A 16,464-nucleotide genomic window follows, 5' to 3' on the forward strand; every position below is an offset into this window, starting at 1 on the left:
ATTTGATATGCGGTGATACTGAATTCAACAGACATCTAACAATTTTTTAGATTTTTATAACAATTAAATTATAATAAAAATTAAGTAAGCAGACATTTAAAAATTCTTACAATTTTTTTTTATCAAGAAAATTAAAAAAAAATTTCATATGTAAAAAATTTTGCAATTTTGCATTTTGGGAAAAATATTTTTTAGTTTTAATCAAATGATTACAAAGAATCAAAAAGTTAAAAACGTCCCTTAACTTTATTATTATTTGAATTGTAAAGAAAAAAATTTAGAAAAAAAATTTCACATCCGAGAAATTAAAAAAAAATTATAAGTTATAAATTATAAGTGTGGGTATTACTGCGGTTTTTATGGTAGGTCTTACTTCCAAAGCATTTTTATTAAATTTTTCGAAAATAACAATAACTTTTTTTTTAAACCAAAGTTTGACTCATTATTGACTCAAAAAAAAATCAAGAGTGCGATAAACTAATATTTTCTTCAAATAATAAGTATTTAAAAAAAAATTCATATGCATGTATTACTGCGGATGAAATTCAATGATAAACAACTTCGGGATCATATAAGAAATTAATAAAATACGTTTGATAGATAATTATTTGTTTAATAAAATAAATGGATTAGAAAAACGTATCCCTGAAATAATTTGAATTCATATCAATTAATAATAATGATCGAAATAATGATGTATAACATAATAAACAGAGTTTTTATAGTAATTAAAAAAATTAGCTTTCTTGAAGAAACACAAATCTTAATTTAAAAAAATCATTTTGAATTTTTTTAAATCAATCAGAAAAAATTTTGAATAAAGTTACATTTACTTAATTTAATGAAAATTTCTTGGTTTGAAAGTTTTTCTGCTTAATTTAGCACAACAATTTTTTTATTATAATGACTGCTTGTGTTTTTCATCAACTTTGATTTATTTGTTTTATTTATTATCAATTTCTGTTTATAATTTATTTTTAAGATTATTTATTTTTAACTAAGAGCAATTTGAAGGCAACTTGAACTATCAATTGACAGGCAATATTTTCATTTTAATTTATAATATATGCATTTTACACCCGCAGTAATTGGTACAAATGCATACAAATATAGGTGCTTCTATTACTACGGATTATTAAAAACATTCGCAGTAATACAAGCATGTTCATTTTTTTGGTACCAATTACTGCGTCCTTAAATAAATAATATTAATTGATCAAAATTGAATTTTTAATGCATAATTGACATTAAAGAAGGGTTATCTTACTTTTATATGCAAAAAATTTTTAATTTGAACCATTGTATGTAAAGAAAAAGATCTTTTAGTAGCACCTCTTTTCGTACAGAAACTCACAAAAAAGCTATAGTTTACTACCTGTATAGCCAGTTAATTTTAATTTATTAATAACAAATTGAATAATTGTTGTCGTGTAAAACTACTATGCAAATATTTTCTTGAAGATTTCAATTACAAGAAACAATTTTTTTTAATTCAAAAAGCTCAAGTACGATTTATTTATAATTGAAATAAAAAAATCCGCAGTAATACCCTATTATTTAAATTATAATGAAAAAAATTTAGAAAAAAAATTTCACATGTAGAAATTTGAAAAATTGTAAGTGCAAATTTTTTAAAATATTTTTTTTTATAATTATTGATTTGTTATGAAAATTTCAAGAATTATCAGATGTCTGTTAATTTTAGTGTCATGATATGCAATATTTTCTATTGTTCTATTTATAACAATAAATTAAGAGATTGTTAATAAAAAAAGCTCTCTAAATTGTAAGGCATTAATCCAGTATTTCTTTGGAACATTTTTCAAGAGTCTGGACAACAAACTCCATGTCTTGATTATCCAAGGTACTTGAAATACACAAGCGCAAACTGGGACGAGGTAGTTCCCGCTCGGCTTTCAAATAAACCGGTGGAATGACTGCTAAATAATTCTGGATACACTTATCGCTAATTTTCATCAGCAGTTCTTCTTCCTGAGCTCTCTCGAAGCTATTTTTCAAAAACAAGTGCTTGACTGGCGACTCTGGGAGCGCTGAAAGCTCAAAGTACTTGAGCTCGCTTAACATTTTCTGCATAGCACGGCAATTATTCTGGAGAGCTTTTAATATACTTGGGTCTTCTTCGATTATGTCGAGAGAGGTAATTGCTGCTGCTGTTAGCAATGGTGGAAGCGATGCTGAGAAACAGTAACCAAGTCCAGATAATCGTTGATGCTCGATTACGTAGGTCGAGCCGACACAGAATCCTCCTATTGATCCCATTGCCCATTCTAAGGAACCTAAAATTATAAAAATTATTTATCTAAGTCTAATAAAATATATTAAATTGAGGTAATTATTTCATATGGAGCTCCATCATTTTTTGACTATAAAAAGTTGAAAAATTGATTTATTTAAGTATTTTTCTGTTAACTTTAATATTCAGACAAATTTTTGAAATGCAATCATTGTTTAATATATTTATATTTTTTAATTTATTAAATTATAACTAAGAAATAATTTTTAGAAATTACACTCATAGTTGTTAAAGTTTTTTACAAATGAAATTTTTTTTTTAATTATTTTTTAATAGTTTTGTCAACAATAATTTTTAATCACACTGAAATCATCAGACGTTTAATAATTTTTTCTTATTTTTCTTAAGGAATAAATCAGGTTTAAAAAATTATTTTTAAAAATTGCGTTTATAATTTTTTGGAGTTTTTAAAAATGAAAGTTTTAAAATAAATTATTTTTGCTATAATCTATATTATTAAGCAAATAATATAGATACATAATTAGGAAATGACCTTGTACCTTGTGTATTGACATTTTTAAAGATATCAGCTCATCCCGATGTTACACTCATCGAGACCTTTCATTTGAGTACCCACATCAATTTTTCATATATTTGATATATTAATATATATTATATATGTGTACATATGAAAAATATATAAAAATGCATGTGGGTATTCAAATGAAAGCTCTTGACGAGTGTAACATCAGAATGAGCTTATATCTTCAAAAACGTCAATATTTAAGAAATTACAATGCAATTTAACAAAAGTTATTATTTAATGAAGCAAAATTTTATTTATTTATAGTTCACAAATCACGGCAGTCACATAATAACTACAAGATTGCTAGTTAATTTATTAAAAAAATTATTAAATGTCTCTCAATTTCAGTATGATCATTTTTTATCACCAAAAAGCCACATAAAAATAATTACTCTAGTTAATTACAATAAAAAAAATTAATTACCCATAATCATATCGACTTCATGACGTGGAACATCAAAGTGTTCAGTGACACCTTTACCATTTTTCCCCAAAGTACCAAATGAAATGGATTCATCAACAAAAATCCTCAATTTAAACTTCCTGCAGAGTTTAACCAGCTCAGGGAGAGGGCAAACGAGTCCAGTGTTGATGTAAATCCCCTCGACGATGAGGAACCTTCTCACTTTGCTGGCTTTCTTCGGGTCTTTCTTGTCAACAGCAGCTTGCTCGAGCAACAAGCGCTCCAAATCCTGGACGTCGTTGTGTTTGAAGTAGCGAACGAGCGACCTGGTGGCATCCAGACCCTTCTGAATAGCAAAATTAACCTTTTCATCTGCAAAAATAATATCTTTACGCTTACAATACGCCGGAATGGCTGAGGCCAGGGTGCTGAACCCGTATGAGTAGACTATAGCTTCTTCAGCCTCCATGTACTTAGCCAGACGCTCCTCCAGCTCCAGATGCACGTCGACGGTCCCGTAGAACCCCCTGGGGCCACAGGAACCCACTCCGTATTTTTGCACCGTCTTGGCAGCCTTCTTCTTGATTCGCTCATCGCCGAGCAGCCCCAAGTAGTTGTGACTTCCCAAGTTGAGACAGTCTTTGCAGTCGACGGTGATCCGCTTTTCCGACACCGAGGAAACCACTCGCGGATTCAGCGACGGGTGAGCCAGATTTTGCAGCTCGGTGGTCAAAGGCTCCGGGTGCCATGTTGACAGCTTGGCGAGGACTTGCTCCTCACTGGGGTGTCTTGATGAACTTGCCGCGTTGTAACGACGTTTTGCAAACAACCATATCAACCACAGGACCACGAACGCGCCGAGCAATGTCTGATAGTGCGGAAGTATTCCAAAAATGTCTATTGTTTCCAATAATATAAATTTCGCACTCATTTTTTTTAAATATAATTTCTTAGGAATATTTTATTTTTAGAATACTTTCTTAAACATTATCTTTTTATCTTATCAATTTTTAAACTTTTAGGTTAGATTTGCATTTTACCGGTCATGCGCATGATTTGACATTTCGCGCGCATGCGCAGTAAAAAGCGCATAATTTTTTAATTTTAATAAAATTGTTCTGTAATTTTGTTTTTATAAAAAATTCCTGATATTTAATAATTAAAATATTTTTAATAATTATAATGAATAATACAAATTATTATAATACTGAAGTTAGCGGTCAGCTGTCAATTTTAAAAATTTTTTTAAAAAATTAATTACAATAAAAAAATGCTTCAAAAAATTTTCACTTGTAATTTTTATTTATTTTCACATGTGAAACTTTTTAATTAAATTTTTTTTTAATAATTTAATTGCTATAAAATTTCAAAAAAATTTTTAATATCTGTTAACCTCAGTGTTATAAATAATTAAATATAAATTTTTTAAACCAATAAATTTCTTAAAAAAATATTTTTAAATGAACACAATTATTGTTTTTATAATTGAAAATGAATAATCATAATAATTTTAATACTGAAGTTGATAGATATTAAAAATTTTTTTGGAATTTTATAGCAATTAAATTATTAAAAAAATTTTTATTAAAAAGTTTCACATGTGAAAAATAATAAAAATTACAAGTGAAAGTTTTGAGAAACATTTTTTTATTGTAATTTATTTGTTTACAAATTTTTTTAAATTGACAGCTGACCTCCAACTTCAGTATTATTAAAAATTTATTTTTTTTGGAGTATTTTATTTTTAGAACACTTTTTTAAACGTTATCTTATCAGTTTTAAATTTCTAGGTTAGGTTTGTATTCTGTCATGCGCGTGGTTTGAAATTTCGCGCGCATGCGCAGTAAAAAGCGCATAATTTTTAAATTTAAATAAAATTGTTCTGTGACTGATTATTTTTGTAGGAAAATTAAGTTAGCCAACATTTTTAACTTTTTTTTTTCATTCATCAAATTAGAGCTAAAAAATATTTTTAAAAAATTGCACTTATAGTTTTTCAAGTTTTTCACAAGTGCGATTTTTGTTTATTTTTTTTTTTAATAATTTTTTTAATAAAAAAAAAGTTCCAAAAATTTTTAGATGTCGGCTAACTTAATCTTAGTTATTTTTATAAAAAATTCTCGCTACTTTGTAATTAAAATATTTTCAATTATTACAAAGAATAATACAAATAATTAAATAAATAAATTGTTTAAAAAAATATTTTTAATAATTATAATTTATTGATAAATAAAAATACAAATAATTAAATAAATAAATTTCTTAAAAAAATATTTTTAAATAAATGAACACAATGATTGTTTTTATAATTAAAAATGAATGAAATTAAATAAACAAAAATAATAATTATAAAGTTTCTTTCGCGTCTTCTTCAGCCTTCTTCTTTAATTGCTCCAACTTATCCCCAATCTCAATAAGCTCATCAACATTGAGTAAATAGGCTTCATCTTGGTCGATGAGAACGAAGTATGGTTGTGGAGGAGCATCTTCCAAGAGTGGGAAAGAATCCTTGGTGCCCTTGAGAACATTGGCGACTTGAACTATTTGCTCAGGGGTCACTGGAATCTTCAAGTTATTTAAGTAGATGAACAATTCTCCATCAGTGGTCTCTGGAGCTTTCGTTGTGCTGTTCTTGTTTTTATCTTCGTCCTTGTTTTTATTTTCGTCCTTGTTTTTGTCTTTGCCCTTGTTTCCTTCCTTGTCAATTTTCTCCTTCAATTTTTTTTGTCCTTTTTCGACAATGTCCAGGAGAACATCGTTCAAATGTTTTGGTACGACTGTCACTATTTTGTATTTTAGGGATCCAATTTTTTTAGCCAAATTCAAGCTTCCATCAACTACATTGTCAGCGAAGTTCCAGCCACCCTTTATTATTTTACCGACATTTTTTATTCCATCTAATACGACGTTACTGCTGGCATGAACTGCTTTTTTTGTGTTATCAACAATCTGTAAATAAAAATGTATATTTCTAATTAATTACTAGCAATCTTGCAGTTACTATGTGACTGCCGTGACTTGTAAACTATAAATGGATCAAATTTTGTTTTATTAAATAATAAATTTTATTCAATTGCACTGTACTTTCTTAAATATTGACGATTTTAAAAATATAAGCTCATTCCGATGTTACACTCATCAAGAGCTTTCATTTGAGTACCCACATGCATTTTGATATATTTTTCAGATATACATATATATAATATATAATATATAATATATATATATAAAATATATAAATATATAAAAAATTGATGTGGGTACTTAAATGAAAGATCTTGATGAGTGTGACATCGGGATGAGCTTATATCGTTAAAAATGTCAATATTTTACAAGATACGAGGTCATTTCTTAAATAATGACTTTTGTTAAATTGCACTGTACTTTCTTAAATATTTACGTTTTTAAAAATATAAGCTCATCCCGATGTTACACTCATCAAGAGCTTTCATTTGAGTACCAATATTAATTTTTCATATATTTTTCATGTATACATATATATAAAATATGTAAATATATGAAAAATTGATGTGGGTACTCAAATGAAAGGTCTTGATGAGTGTAATTTCGAAATGAGCTTATTTCTTTAAAAATGTCAATAGTTCACAAGATACAAGGTAATTTCTTAATTATGTATCTAGATAAAGAGCATTTTCGAATGCAGTCTAAATACTTATCATAATAAATTGACTATCAGTGATAATGATATGAATCCATGAAAAGGCACAACTCCAGGTCAAGACTTTTCCAACGACATCAAATTTAACCATAAAAACCCAATTTATCATATAAATACACCGGCCACAAAATTTTACTTATTCTCTTAATAATATAAATTATTCTCAATAACATTTTAATTTTACAAATAAACTTTAGTTTACATTTTTTAACTAGAAATTTGAAGGAAAAAGTTTTAAATGAATTATTCATTTTAAATTTGAACAAAAAAAAAAGTGAAATTTACTAAAGAAAATTTTTGTAATAAAAAAAAAAAATATGATGAACTCACACTGCCTGCAAAATTTCCAAGAGCCCCTTTTGGTGCTGGAATAGTTGTTGTTGTTGCACAAGGAGGAGCAGAAGCACATGTAGTGGCAGTAGCAGAGGCAGAAGCAGAAGCAGGAGTTGTAGCAGTTTTATTCAACAACTGAAAATATAAAAATAAATAACAAATATTCCAAATAACGAACAATAAAAAATAATAATTACCCCTTCACTTAAAATCTTTATTAAATCTCCAGAGTCCAATTTTTTTTCATCACAATATACCTGCAAATAATTTTAAAACGACATTAAAATATGAATTTTGAAAAGTTTTATTGACAGAAAAATAAAAAAAAAAATTACCTGGCTGAACGCGCAGACTAAAAGAGCGAAACACAAAAATCGAAGGAACATTTTTATATTTTATTTTGAAATAAATTAAATAATTTTTTAACAGACTCTCCAGATGAGGGTCCGACTTAGACTGACGGAAATAAAATTTCTCTGGGTTTTTATATGAAAGAACGAAGTAGAAATTTATGTTTTTATCGAGAAATTCAAAGAAAGGTACATTACTTTATCAATTATAACTCTAGGAATTAAGTACCTGCTACGGTTATTTTTGGGCCAGAGGTTTCTTAATAATAACACAGTACTGTTAGATTATGTCAGGTACCCGAAAAGTCAATAAATAAAAAACCAAAATTAAATTTAAAACCCCGTATTTTAAATGGGATTTTTTTGGGTCAACGTTCGGATAATCTCGGAAGAATATTTGAGTATAAAGAATTATTGTTAAGTGCTTTTTATTTTTTACTTTATTTTATTTTATTTTATACACTTAATTCTGTCTATTTCTTACTTTTTACTTTATTCTTTCCCGATTCGAAATTTAAATCGTAGATTCAACGTATTGAACGTTCAAATCGTAAGTTGAGCGTATTAGACGTTGAAAACGTAAGATCAACGTATTGAATGTTAAAATCGTAATTTGACATTAAAAACGTATGTTGAACGTACCCAACGTATCATAAATATTAAAAAAACCAATAATTGGTGAAAATAAGTAATATTAAAACTACTCAAATAACTAAACATGCTTGAAACGTAAATAGACAAAAAAAATTTTTTTTCAGATTTGTTAGAGAGATTTTTCATTTCTTAACTTAAATTTACCATTTTTTTTGTCGGAAATGCTTTTTCGAAATTTTTTACCCTCGGAATGGTTTCCAAAATTATGTATAATTTTATGGAATATCATTCATACGATTTTATACCATAAATGGCCTCATAAATCTCTATATGAAATGATAACTTTTTATAAAATTTTGTACCACTGCATTGATAAAAAATTTAACTTGATTCAAGAGCAAGAATTTTGAACCAAGAACACCATTTTGAAGAAAAAGAATTTCTTAAGTCAAGAGGAAAAATTCTCTAGTCAAGATATAATTCTTGGTAAAAAAAAAAAATTTCTTGATTTAAAAATTTTTATTCTTGAGAGTGTTATTTTCTTCAAAATGGTGTTATTGATTCAAGATTCTTTATCTTGAGTCAAGTTAAATTTTTTATCTGTGTGGATTTTTACAAAATAAAATTAAAATTTTTAACTTCCCGCTAAGAAAATTAAAAATGCGTAGTTATTTGAGTAGTTTTAATATTACCATTTTCACCCATTATTGGTTTTTTTCATATTTATAATACGTTGGGTACGTTCAACATACGTTTTTAACGTCCATTACGTTTAAATGACGATTTTAACGTTCAATACATTAAATCTACGATTTGAATTTCGACTTGGGTTGCTTTAAATTTTATTTTTACATCGCTTGAAAGTTTAAATTTTATTAATTACATATTCCAGGGATATTTCTTCCTTCTGCGCAGAGTTCGTTAATAAGTTTATAAATAAATTCACTTCTGATGGGACGGCCGTTGTAATTTTGACTGATAGAACGACCATTGTAATTTTGCATCGGGAAAAGTCGGTTTGTGGACACTTCAACTTCTGGTTTCACAATCATGTCATCAGCTTCGTTGTCTTGATCTTTAACAAAATATTTTTATTTCAAAATTTAATATCAAAATTTTAATTAGAAGATAGTTTAATAGAAAAAATTAATTGACAGTCTTTGAAAATAATTTTGTACACTCAGAAGATATTTATTCACATTTAATATTAATTTTGTTGTTAAAATATATTAAAAATAAAATACTAAACCTGGTTGGTAAACGTTCAAATTACCATTTTTGTCGAAAACATTTTTAACCCGGTTGAAGAAAATAATCTGCGTATCATAAATAAATTAATTTTATTAAGTAATTATATAAAAAATAACATATAAAAAAAAATAATATTTTTTACAAAATTTACACATGAGATTAAAGTTAGCAGCCACTTGATAATTTTTAATTATACTTAACAAATGAATCTTTTCTGAAAAACTATTTTTAAAAAATTGCATTTATAATTTTTAAAAATTTCTAAAAGTCAATTTTTTTTTCTTATTTATTTTTGTCTTAATTTATTTGTTAAAAAATTATAAAAATTAATAAATATCTGCTAAATTGATTCTCATAATTCATACTTGTTATTTTTTTTTTTTTTTAATTTCTAAATATGGAATTTTTTATCAAAATTTTTAATTTTATCAAAAATTATTAGAAGAAATTGCTTTTTTTTTTATATTTAAAAACTTAAAAATGTCCATTTTTTCTTTATAATTTTTTTTGTGCCATAATTTAATTATTACAAAAATTATAAAATATCTGTTAAATTAATTTTCATCAATTTGAATTCATTTTTTGTACTAAAATTTTAAAGAAATTTTCTTTTAAAACTAATAAATTTATTACAAAAATATAAATAAAATTTTTACTTACTTTATCAATCGTAGTTGCAAATTGGCGTTTAAGTTCAGCAGTGCGCCTAAAAATATCTCCAAGAAAAGACTGTGGTACGATGTTATCTTCTACATTTCTTAAATTTTTACATTTTGCCTAAACGATATAATTATTATAAAAAAATCCGACGGCTAAAATAAAATAATAGTTTAAATTTATTAAAAATTACCTGACTAATCACGCAAATAATAAGGAAGAAAAAAATATATTTTCCGAGCATTTTATCAAAAAAATAATTAAACAGATCGCACGATTAGAACTGGAAATGTTGCCCAAGATTCGATGTTCCCTTTTAAATAGTATGGACCAGATAAAAATAGACACAAAAATTTTTTTTTTAATGTAAAATAAAAAAATGATAATTACATGCTTCTCTAATTACTTACTTACGGATTAAGATACCAGATGACAATAAAGATGACAAACAACCGCCTCATGTCGTAAATAAATTTAAAAAGAAATATTATTGTTATTTTCTAATCACCGAGAAAAATGATATCTCAATTTTCTTATCATAAAGTCATTAAACACGTCTATTTATCTGAGCGTAATCGTAACAACTTCTACGGTTAATATCATAATCAGAAACATTTTATTTGTCTTAAAATTACACTCCAGGCTTCAATTAAATTTAATACTTAGATAAAATAACAAAGTTAACGGTAGATCTCCGATCAAGGGCCAGCTACGAACAAAGGCAATTAATTATCGACATCGGAAACAGGTTCGACGGATCCGTCCTCATAGAGAACGACTACTTATTTTACTTTTTTTCCAGAAACTCCTGGAGGAACAAGCGAATTCTTCATGAGATTTTCGAGGGATTTCATCCCGACGTTGGTCAAATCTACAGCTGTCTTCGGAGCTGCTCTTCCGGCGTAATAGCTGGTCAGCGCTGCATTTTTCGCAGCTTCCAGACCGCTTTTTACTGCAGTGTCACTGTTTTCGATACCAGATGAAGCTGATTCTGTTATTTGACGAAGGTTCGAGAGAAGTGACCCGCTTCCAGATCCTAGAACACCTTTGAATTGACCGACTACCTGTTAAATTAATTTAGAAGTTAATTATTAGTTTGATGGGTTATGATTAAAGATTAAAGATTAGAATATAGTGTATAGTAGTCTCTAAGAAACTTAATCTAAGAGTAACATGTGTGAAACACAAAGTGATTAAAACCATGTAAAATGTTGTATGGAAAATGGAAATGCTTTAAGAGCATGCATTGAAATAGAATATGTATATATTAGTTTGATGGAAAAAAGAAATATTTTTTTGATACTTTTTTAAAAAATTATTATTATTGTTGAAAATGTATGTAAAATAAATTCTACTTAAACAATATAAAAAGATAAATGTATAAATATAAAAAAAAAATTATTCCTTCAAAATTTTTTTCTACTTTGCGTTTTTTTGGAAATTGATATTTTTTTAATTGAATATAGGTACCCTCGCAGTCTTAAAATCACTGAGGATCCATCATGGTTACATACAGGATCCACAGAGGATTTACAATGGAACTACTGTGGAATGTCAGTGGATCCACTGTGGATTTGTGCCGTTTTGCCACTGTGGTTCTATGATGGTTACGCAATGGTTATTTCGTGGGTCCACTGCGGATGTTCAATAGTTCCATTGTGGATGTACAATGGTTCCACTGTGGATCTACAGCAGTTCCACTGTGGATTAACAGTGGTTCCACTGTGGATTAACAGTGGTTCCACTGTGGATTAACAGTGGTTCCTTTGAGGATTAATAGTGGTTCCACTGTGGATCAACAGTGGTCTTACTGTGAATTTATAATGGTGCCATTGTCATTGAACAGTGGTTCAATGGCGGTTTACGATTGATCCACTTCCGCTCCGTGGAATATGAACCACTCAGAATTTTAAAGTAATGGGAAGGTGCCGGGATAGTTTGGAAAATCATTAATTTTATCATTTTTGCTTTTTACTGAGAAATATATTGATTAAAAAAACATGAAAAATAACGCACAGTATAAATATTATAAATTAAATTAAAAATATTATTTTATTCCCGCAAAGGACGCTGATTCCTGGGTTTCCTCCTAGCCTCACGCAATTTATTTGTAATCCAGGCTTTTATGTTTTTATTAATATCATCTATTGAGCCTGGAGTGTATAGTATATTATTTTTTTTCTGCAGGTGCCTGCATATCCCTGTAATCATTAAAAAAACATACATTAATACGGTCACTCTAACTCAAACTACACTCAAAGATAATCTTCCAAAATTATTGCTATGGGAACATCGTAATCTATCTCATCATACATTCTAGCGTTGGACCAGACTTTAAACATTTTCATTTTTACGATGTGGAAATCGTAAATTGTGTAAGGGAAAATTAAAACTGAAAATTTTGGTTAGATTTGCAACTATTAACTAATTCCGAAATTCCCTGACTGACTGACGAAAAGTTACAAGTCTTACCAAAAGAATTATTTTTTGAATATATTCGTTAAAATCCCTTCTTCTTTCTTAAAATAATGTTATTATAGGAATTTAGCAATAACAGTTGAGACGGTGTTAAATTCTTAGAGCGACAATTCATTCTGAAAATCTTTTTGAGAATTTTCATGTAATTAAAATATTCAATCAATTCGGACTGAGATTAAAATTCTCCGATGATTTCCTGATTTTTTTCAGGCCTTCTTGGTTCTCCAGATCAATCATTGTAAGGAAGTTGAGATAAGAATAATATTTGTTAAGAAATTTAAACAACGATCTCTTTTAAATGCGATCATAGATTAGGTATGCCGAAAAGAATGAAAAACTATTTTTTAGATATGGTATTGCAAGGCTTATGTCATTGATAAAAGATTTAAATAAAAATGTAAAAATTATTTGAAAAAAAATCACATTTTTAAAATTAATGATTTTCAAAGTATGCAGTTAATCTCTATCAGATTTAAAGAATACAAGTTTTTCATCAGATCTCAGAATTTTCAGGTCGTAGAAATAAATTCTGAATCGACATATTATTGTCTGAAATGCGCAGAAATTCAAACGAAAATTTCGCTCAAATGTTATCATTAAAAATTACGTTTTACTGTAGACGTCAAAAAAATTAATTTGGCGAATTATTCTTGCGTCAAAGCACGTGTCAGATAAAATCACTTCTATTCTCTAAAAAAATAATTCATAAGCAGTTACATCTCTTCACTGGCAGCCTTTCCTTGTATATGCTTTTATGACATCAGTAACGCAACATTACAGTTTGAAATTTTTAAAGAAATATTAATTTAAAAAATTGAACTAATTGCGGGAAGCCGAAAAATAGCCATAGATCAAGCGGCTCCTTCAAATGATTATTTTTTTTTATGTTTCCTAAATAACTCAGTTGTATTCAACTCGTAACATATAATATCATTTTTCGGGAAATAGCATTAATTATGAAGTCTGGAATTTCGTTAGCAGACAGATTGAAAAGGTTTGACAAATAAACTACGTTATTTAGGCATTTAATTCACTAAATTCCGTGAACTCTCTCTCTCTCTCTCACACACACACACACACACACGCACACACACACACACACACACACACACACACACTGACGCGCTAATTTGCAGCCATTAAGGTAAAAATCGTCACAATCGTATTTTCGGATCGCAGAACGTACGATCTGAAAAAAACATCACAGTGGAAATTCACCGCATTTAATAACTTGCCAATTTGTATCCCACATTAAAAAGTTTAAGAAGTTAGTAGTTCCCCTTTAATTTTTAAATATTTAATTCTTATGGCAATTCGACGTTTAGGAGTCTAAAACGACTACTATAATTTAGCGTTGACTTATTATGCAATCGCTGTAAAACCACAATGGTGCTACAGTGAAATCACGATTGAATCACATGAAACCATGATTGATCCGTGATGTAACCATGAGTTCGACCACAGTAGAACCATTATTGAATCACGATAAATCAAGTACAAAACCACGAACCAACCTGTGGTTCAATTACAGTAAAACTATTGTGGAACCACGGCATAGTCACAATTCCACTGTAAAACCGTAAGTGGAACCATGAAAGAACCACAATAGATGCTTGGCTAACCCACTCTAAGACCGCTGCTGAACCACGATGGAACCACAATATATCCACAGTTGATCTACTGTAATACCACTGTAGAACCACAAAAGATACACAGTTGATCCATCATGAAACCGCTGACGAACCACCATACATCCACGGTGGAACCACTGTGAAACCACAATAGATACACAGTTAATCCGCTATAAGACCACTATTGAACCACGGTGGAATCACAGTGCAACCACAGTTGATCCATTGTAAAACCGCTGTAGAACCACTATAGAACCACAACAGATACGCAATCAATCCACTATAAGACCACTGTTGAACCACGGTGGAACCACCATACATCCACTACGGAACCACAAAAAAACCGCTGTGGAACCACTGTAGAACCACGATAGATACGCAATTGATCCACTATGAAACCGCTGATGAACCACAATGGAATCACAATGGAAACACGGTGGCAAAACGGCACAAAACCACAATGGATCCACCATGGTTCCATTGTGGCTCCACAATGATTCCACTATCACCGTGGATCCACCGTGGATCCACTGTGGTTCCTAGCCTGCGAGGGTATGTAATTACTTATTAAAAAAAAAATTATATGATCTACAAGAGACTATAATTAAAATAACTATCTATATTGTTGAAAGAATAAGAAAAAGTTTGTCTCCAGGATAGACTTATAATGAAATCGGTTTTTTTTAGTGAAATTTAATGTCATTGCAAAGGTATTGATTTGAATTTGTGCCTTTTTAAGGTTTCATATCATTCTCACCGATAGTCAATTTATTATGATAAGTATTTAGACTGTATTCGAAAATACTTTATCTCTAGACACATAATTGAGAAGTACTTTTTATCTTGTGAAATATTGACATCTTTGAAGATATAAGTTCATCCCGATGTTACAATCATCGAGAACTTTCATTTGAGTACCTACATCAATTTTTCATATATTTTATATAATTATATATACTATATATATGTATATATGAAAAATATATCAAAAATGCATGTGGGTACTCAAATAAAAGCTCTTGATGAGTGTAACATCAAGATGAGCTTATATCTTTAAAAACGTCAATATTTGAGAAAGTACAGCCCAATTTAAGAAAAGTCATTATTTAAGAAATGATCTTTTATCTGGTAAACTATTAACATTTTTTAAAATATAAGCTCATCGCGATATTACACTTATCGAGACCTTTCATTTAAGTATCCACATCAATTTTTCATATATTTCATATATTTATATATATGTATATGTGAAAAATATATGAAAATGCATGTGGGTACTCAAATGAAAGCTCTTTATGAGTGTAACATCGGGATGAGCTTATATCTTTAAAAACGTCAATATTTAAGAAAGTACAGTGAAATTTAACAAAAGTCATTATTTCATAAAGCAAAATTTTATCTATTTATACTTCACAAGTCAAGGCAGTCACATAGTGACTGCAAGGTTGCTAGTTAGTATTAAGTAAAAAACTTACACTATCAATTTCATCAGCGGCTCTTAATTTCCAATCAGCTCCAAAACGAAGTAGCTTCCCAAGTATACTTCTATCTTCATTTATTTCTTGTGTATTTATTTCACACGTCTAAAATTATATTATCTATTAAATTACTTCACAAACATTGATAAAATAATTAATCAATCAAATTAATATTTACTCTTCCATTTTTAAAAGTTAAAATTCTAAAGACAAGAAAAGAAATCTTTGTATTTCTTAAAATTAATTAAAAAAAAAAACAATTCTCAATAAAAATATAAATACTTTTAAATGATAAAATAATTAATCAATTACATTAATATTTACTCTTTCATTTTTAAAAGTTAAAATTCTAAAGACAAGAAAACAAATGTTTGTATTTCTTAAAATAAATTAAAAAAAAAACAATTCTTAATAAAATTATAAATACTTTTAAATTGATTAAACTTAATTCTAAATGTCAATTAAAATTTTACGACTATTATCCGGAAAAATTATCAAATTGAATGCTTTTAAGTTTACTTATCAAATATCACTTTCTGTGAGGATAAATTAAAGTTCAAGTTAATTAAAACCATTAATTACCTTACTTAATACACAAATTAAAAGTATCAAACGCCATAAATATGAACTCATCTTGTTTCTAGTCTACGGTAAAAATCACTTAACTCAATAAATGTTAATTTGCAAGTGGTACTACGATCAAATGATCTTTTAATTTATATGAGGCCTTCAGGCTTTTTTCTTCAGAATTAAATAATAATAAAATAGAT

General features: G+C 28.2%; 4 protein-coding genes across 5 annotated transcripts; all 4 read right to left on the reverse strand.

Moving 5' to 3' along the window:
- Nucleotides 1-950: 950 nt before the first annotated feature.
- Nucleotides 951-4,336, reverse strand: Spt-i (serine palmitoyltransferase subunit I). The gene is made up of 2 exons (XM_074254515.1): nucleotides 3,265-4,336; nucleotides 951-2,297 (listed from the first exon to the last, which is right to left on the reverse strand). The coding sequence occupies exons 1-2, from the start codon at nucleotides 4,172-4,174 to the stop codon at nucleotides 1,795-1,797; spliced, it is 1,413 nt and encodes a 470-aa protein (XP_074110616.1). The 5' UTR covers nucleotides 4,175-4,336; the 3' UTR covers nucleotides 951-1,794.
- A 1,212-nt stretch (nucleotides 4,337-5,548) lies between these two features.
- Nucleotides 5,549-7,894, reverse strand: LOC141534241 (uncharacterized). Its single transcript, XM_074253466.1, has 4 exons — nucleotides 7,591-7,894; nucleotides 7,453-7,512; nucleotides 7,253-7,390; nucleotides 5,549-6,192 (listed from the first exon to the last, which is right to left on the reverse strand). The coding sequence occupies exons 1-4, from the start codon at nucleotides 7,639-7,641 to the stop codon at nucleotides 5,590-5,592; spliced, it is 852 nt and encodes a 283-aa protein (XP_074109567.1). The 5' UTR covers nucleotides 7,642-7,894; the 3' UTR covers nucleotides 5,549-5,589.
- A 133-nt stretch (nucleotides 7,895-8,027) lies between these two features.
- On the reverse strand, nucleotides 8,028-10,641 carry LOC141534243 (uncharacterized). Of its 2 annotated transcripts, none has more exons than XM_074253469.1 (5): nucleotides 10,518-10,641; nucleotides 10,301-10,420; nucleotides 10,111-10,227; nucleotides 9,473-9,515; nucleotides 8,028-9,274 (listed from the first exon to the last, which is right to left on the reverse strand). In XM_074253469.1, exons 2-5 carry the CDS (start codon nucleotides 10,349-10,351, stop codon nucleotides 9,075-9,077), a joined length of 411 nt encoding a protein of 136 aa, XP_074109570.1. In that variant the 5' UTR covers nucleotides 10,352-10,420; nucleotides 10,518-10,641; the 3' UTR covers nucleotides 8,028-9,074. The 2 variants fall into 2 exon arrangements, with proteins under 2 accessions (XP_074109570.1, XP_074109571.1); XM_074253470.1 differs by having other exon boundaries at nucleotides 10,522-10,540.
- Nucleotides 10,642-10,720: 79 nt separating this feature from the next.
- LOC141534242 (uncharacterized) lies at nucleotides 10,721-16,389 on the reverse strand. Its single transcript, XM_074253468.1, has 3 exons — nucleotides 16,277-16,389; nucleotides 15,692-15,799; nucleotides 10,721-11,171 (listed from the first exon to the last, which is right to left on the reverse strand). The coding sequence occupies exons 1-3, from the start codon at nucleotides 16,325-16,327 to the stop codon at nucleotides 10,890-10,892; spliced, it is 441 nt and encodes a 146-aa protein (XP_074109569.1). The 5' UTR covers nucleotides 16,328-16,389; the 3' UTR covers nucleotides 10,721-10,889.
- Between the last annotated feature and the right edge of the window lie 75 nt (nucleotides 16,390-16,464).

Source organism: Cotesia typhae, unplaced genomic scaffold, assembly GCF_013202065.1.
Source record: "Cotesia typhae breed Kobodo isofemale line unplaced genomic scaffold, CoteBio_Ctyphae scaffold_13, whole genome shotgun sequence".
Classification (NCBI taxonomy): Eukaryota; Metazoa; Arthropoda; class Insecta; order Hymenoptera; family Braconidae; genus Cotesia; species Cotesia typhae.

Excerpts from the sequence above, each read along its gene's own strand:
- Spt-i (XM_074254515.1), bottom strand. The coding sequence starts at position 4,174 with ATGAGTGCGAAATTTATATTATTGGAAACAATAGACATTTTTGGAATA. Across the intron at positions 2,298-3,264 it reads TGAAGTCGATATGATTATGG|GTTCCTTAGAATGGGCAATG; the intron begins GTAATTAATTTT and ends TTATAATTTTAG.
- LOC141534241 (XM_074253466.1), bottom strand. The coding sequence starts at position 7,641 with ATGTTCCTTCGATTTTTGTGTTTCGCTCTTTTAGTCTGCGCGTTCAGC. Across the intron at positions 7,513-7,590 it reads TAGTCTGCGCGTTCAGCCAG|GTATATTGTGATGAAAAAAA; the intron begins GTAATTTTTTTT and ends AATTATTTGCAG. Across the intron at positions 7,391-7,452 it reads TAAAGATTTTAAGTGAAGGG|TTGTTGAATAAAACTGCTAC; the intron begins GTAATTATTATT and ends TTATATTTTCAG.
- LOC141534243 (XM_074253469.1), bottom strand. The coding sequence starts at position 10,351 with ATGCTCGGAAAATATATTTTTTTCTTCCTTATTATTTGCGTGATTAGT. Across the intron at positions 10,228-10,300 it reads TTATTTGCGTGATTAGTCAG|GCAAAATGTAAAAATTTAAG; the intron begins GTAATTTTTAAT and ends TATATCGTTTAG. Across the intron at positions 9,275-9,472 it reads AAATGTTTTCGACAAAAATG|ATCAAGACAACGAAGCTGAT; the intron begins GTAATTTGAACG and ends ATTTTGTTAAAG.
- LOC141534242 (XM_074253468.1), bottom strand. The coding sequence starts at position 16,327 with ATGAGTTCATATTTATGGCGTTTGATACTTTTAATTTGTGTATTAAGT. Across the intron at positions 15,800-16,276 it reads TAATTTGTGTATTAAGTAAG|ACGTGTGAAATAAATACACA; the intron begins GTAATTAATGGT and ends ATATAATTTTAG. Across the intron at positions 11,172-15,691 it reads CCGCTGATGAAATTGATAGT|GTAGTCGGTCAATTCAAAGG; the intron begins GTAAGTTTTTTA and ends TTAATTTAACAG.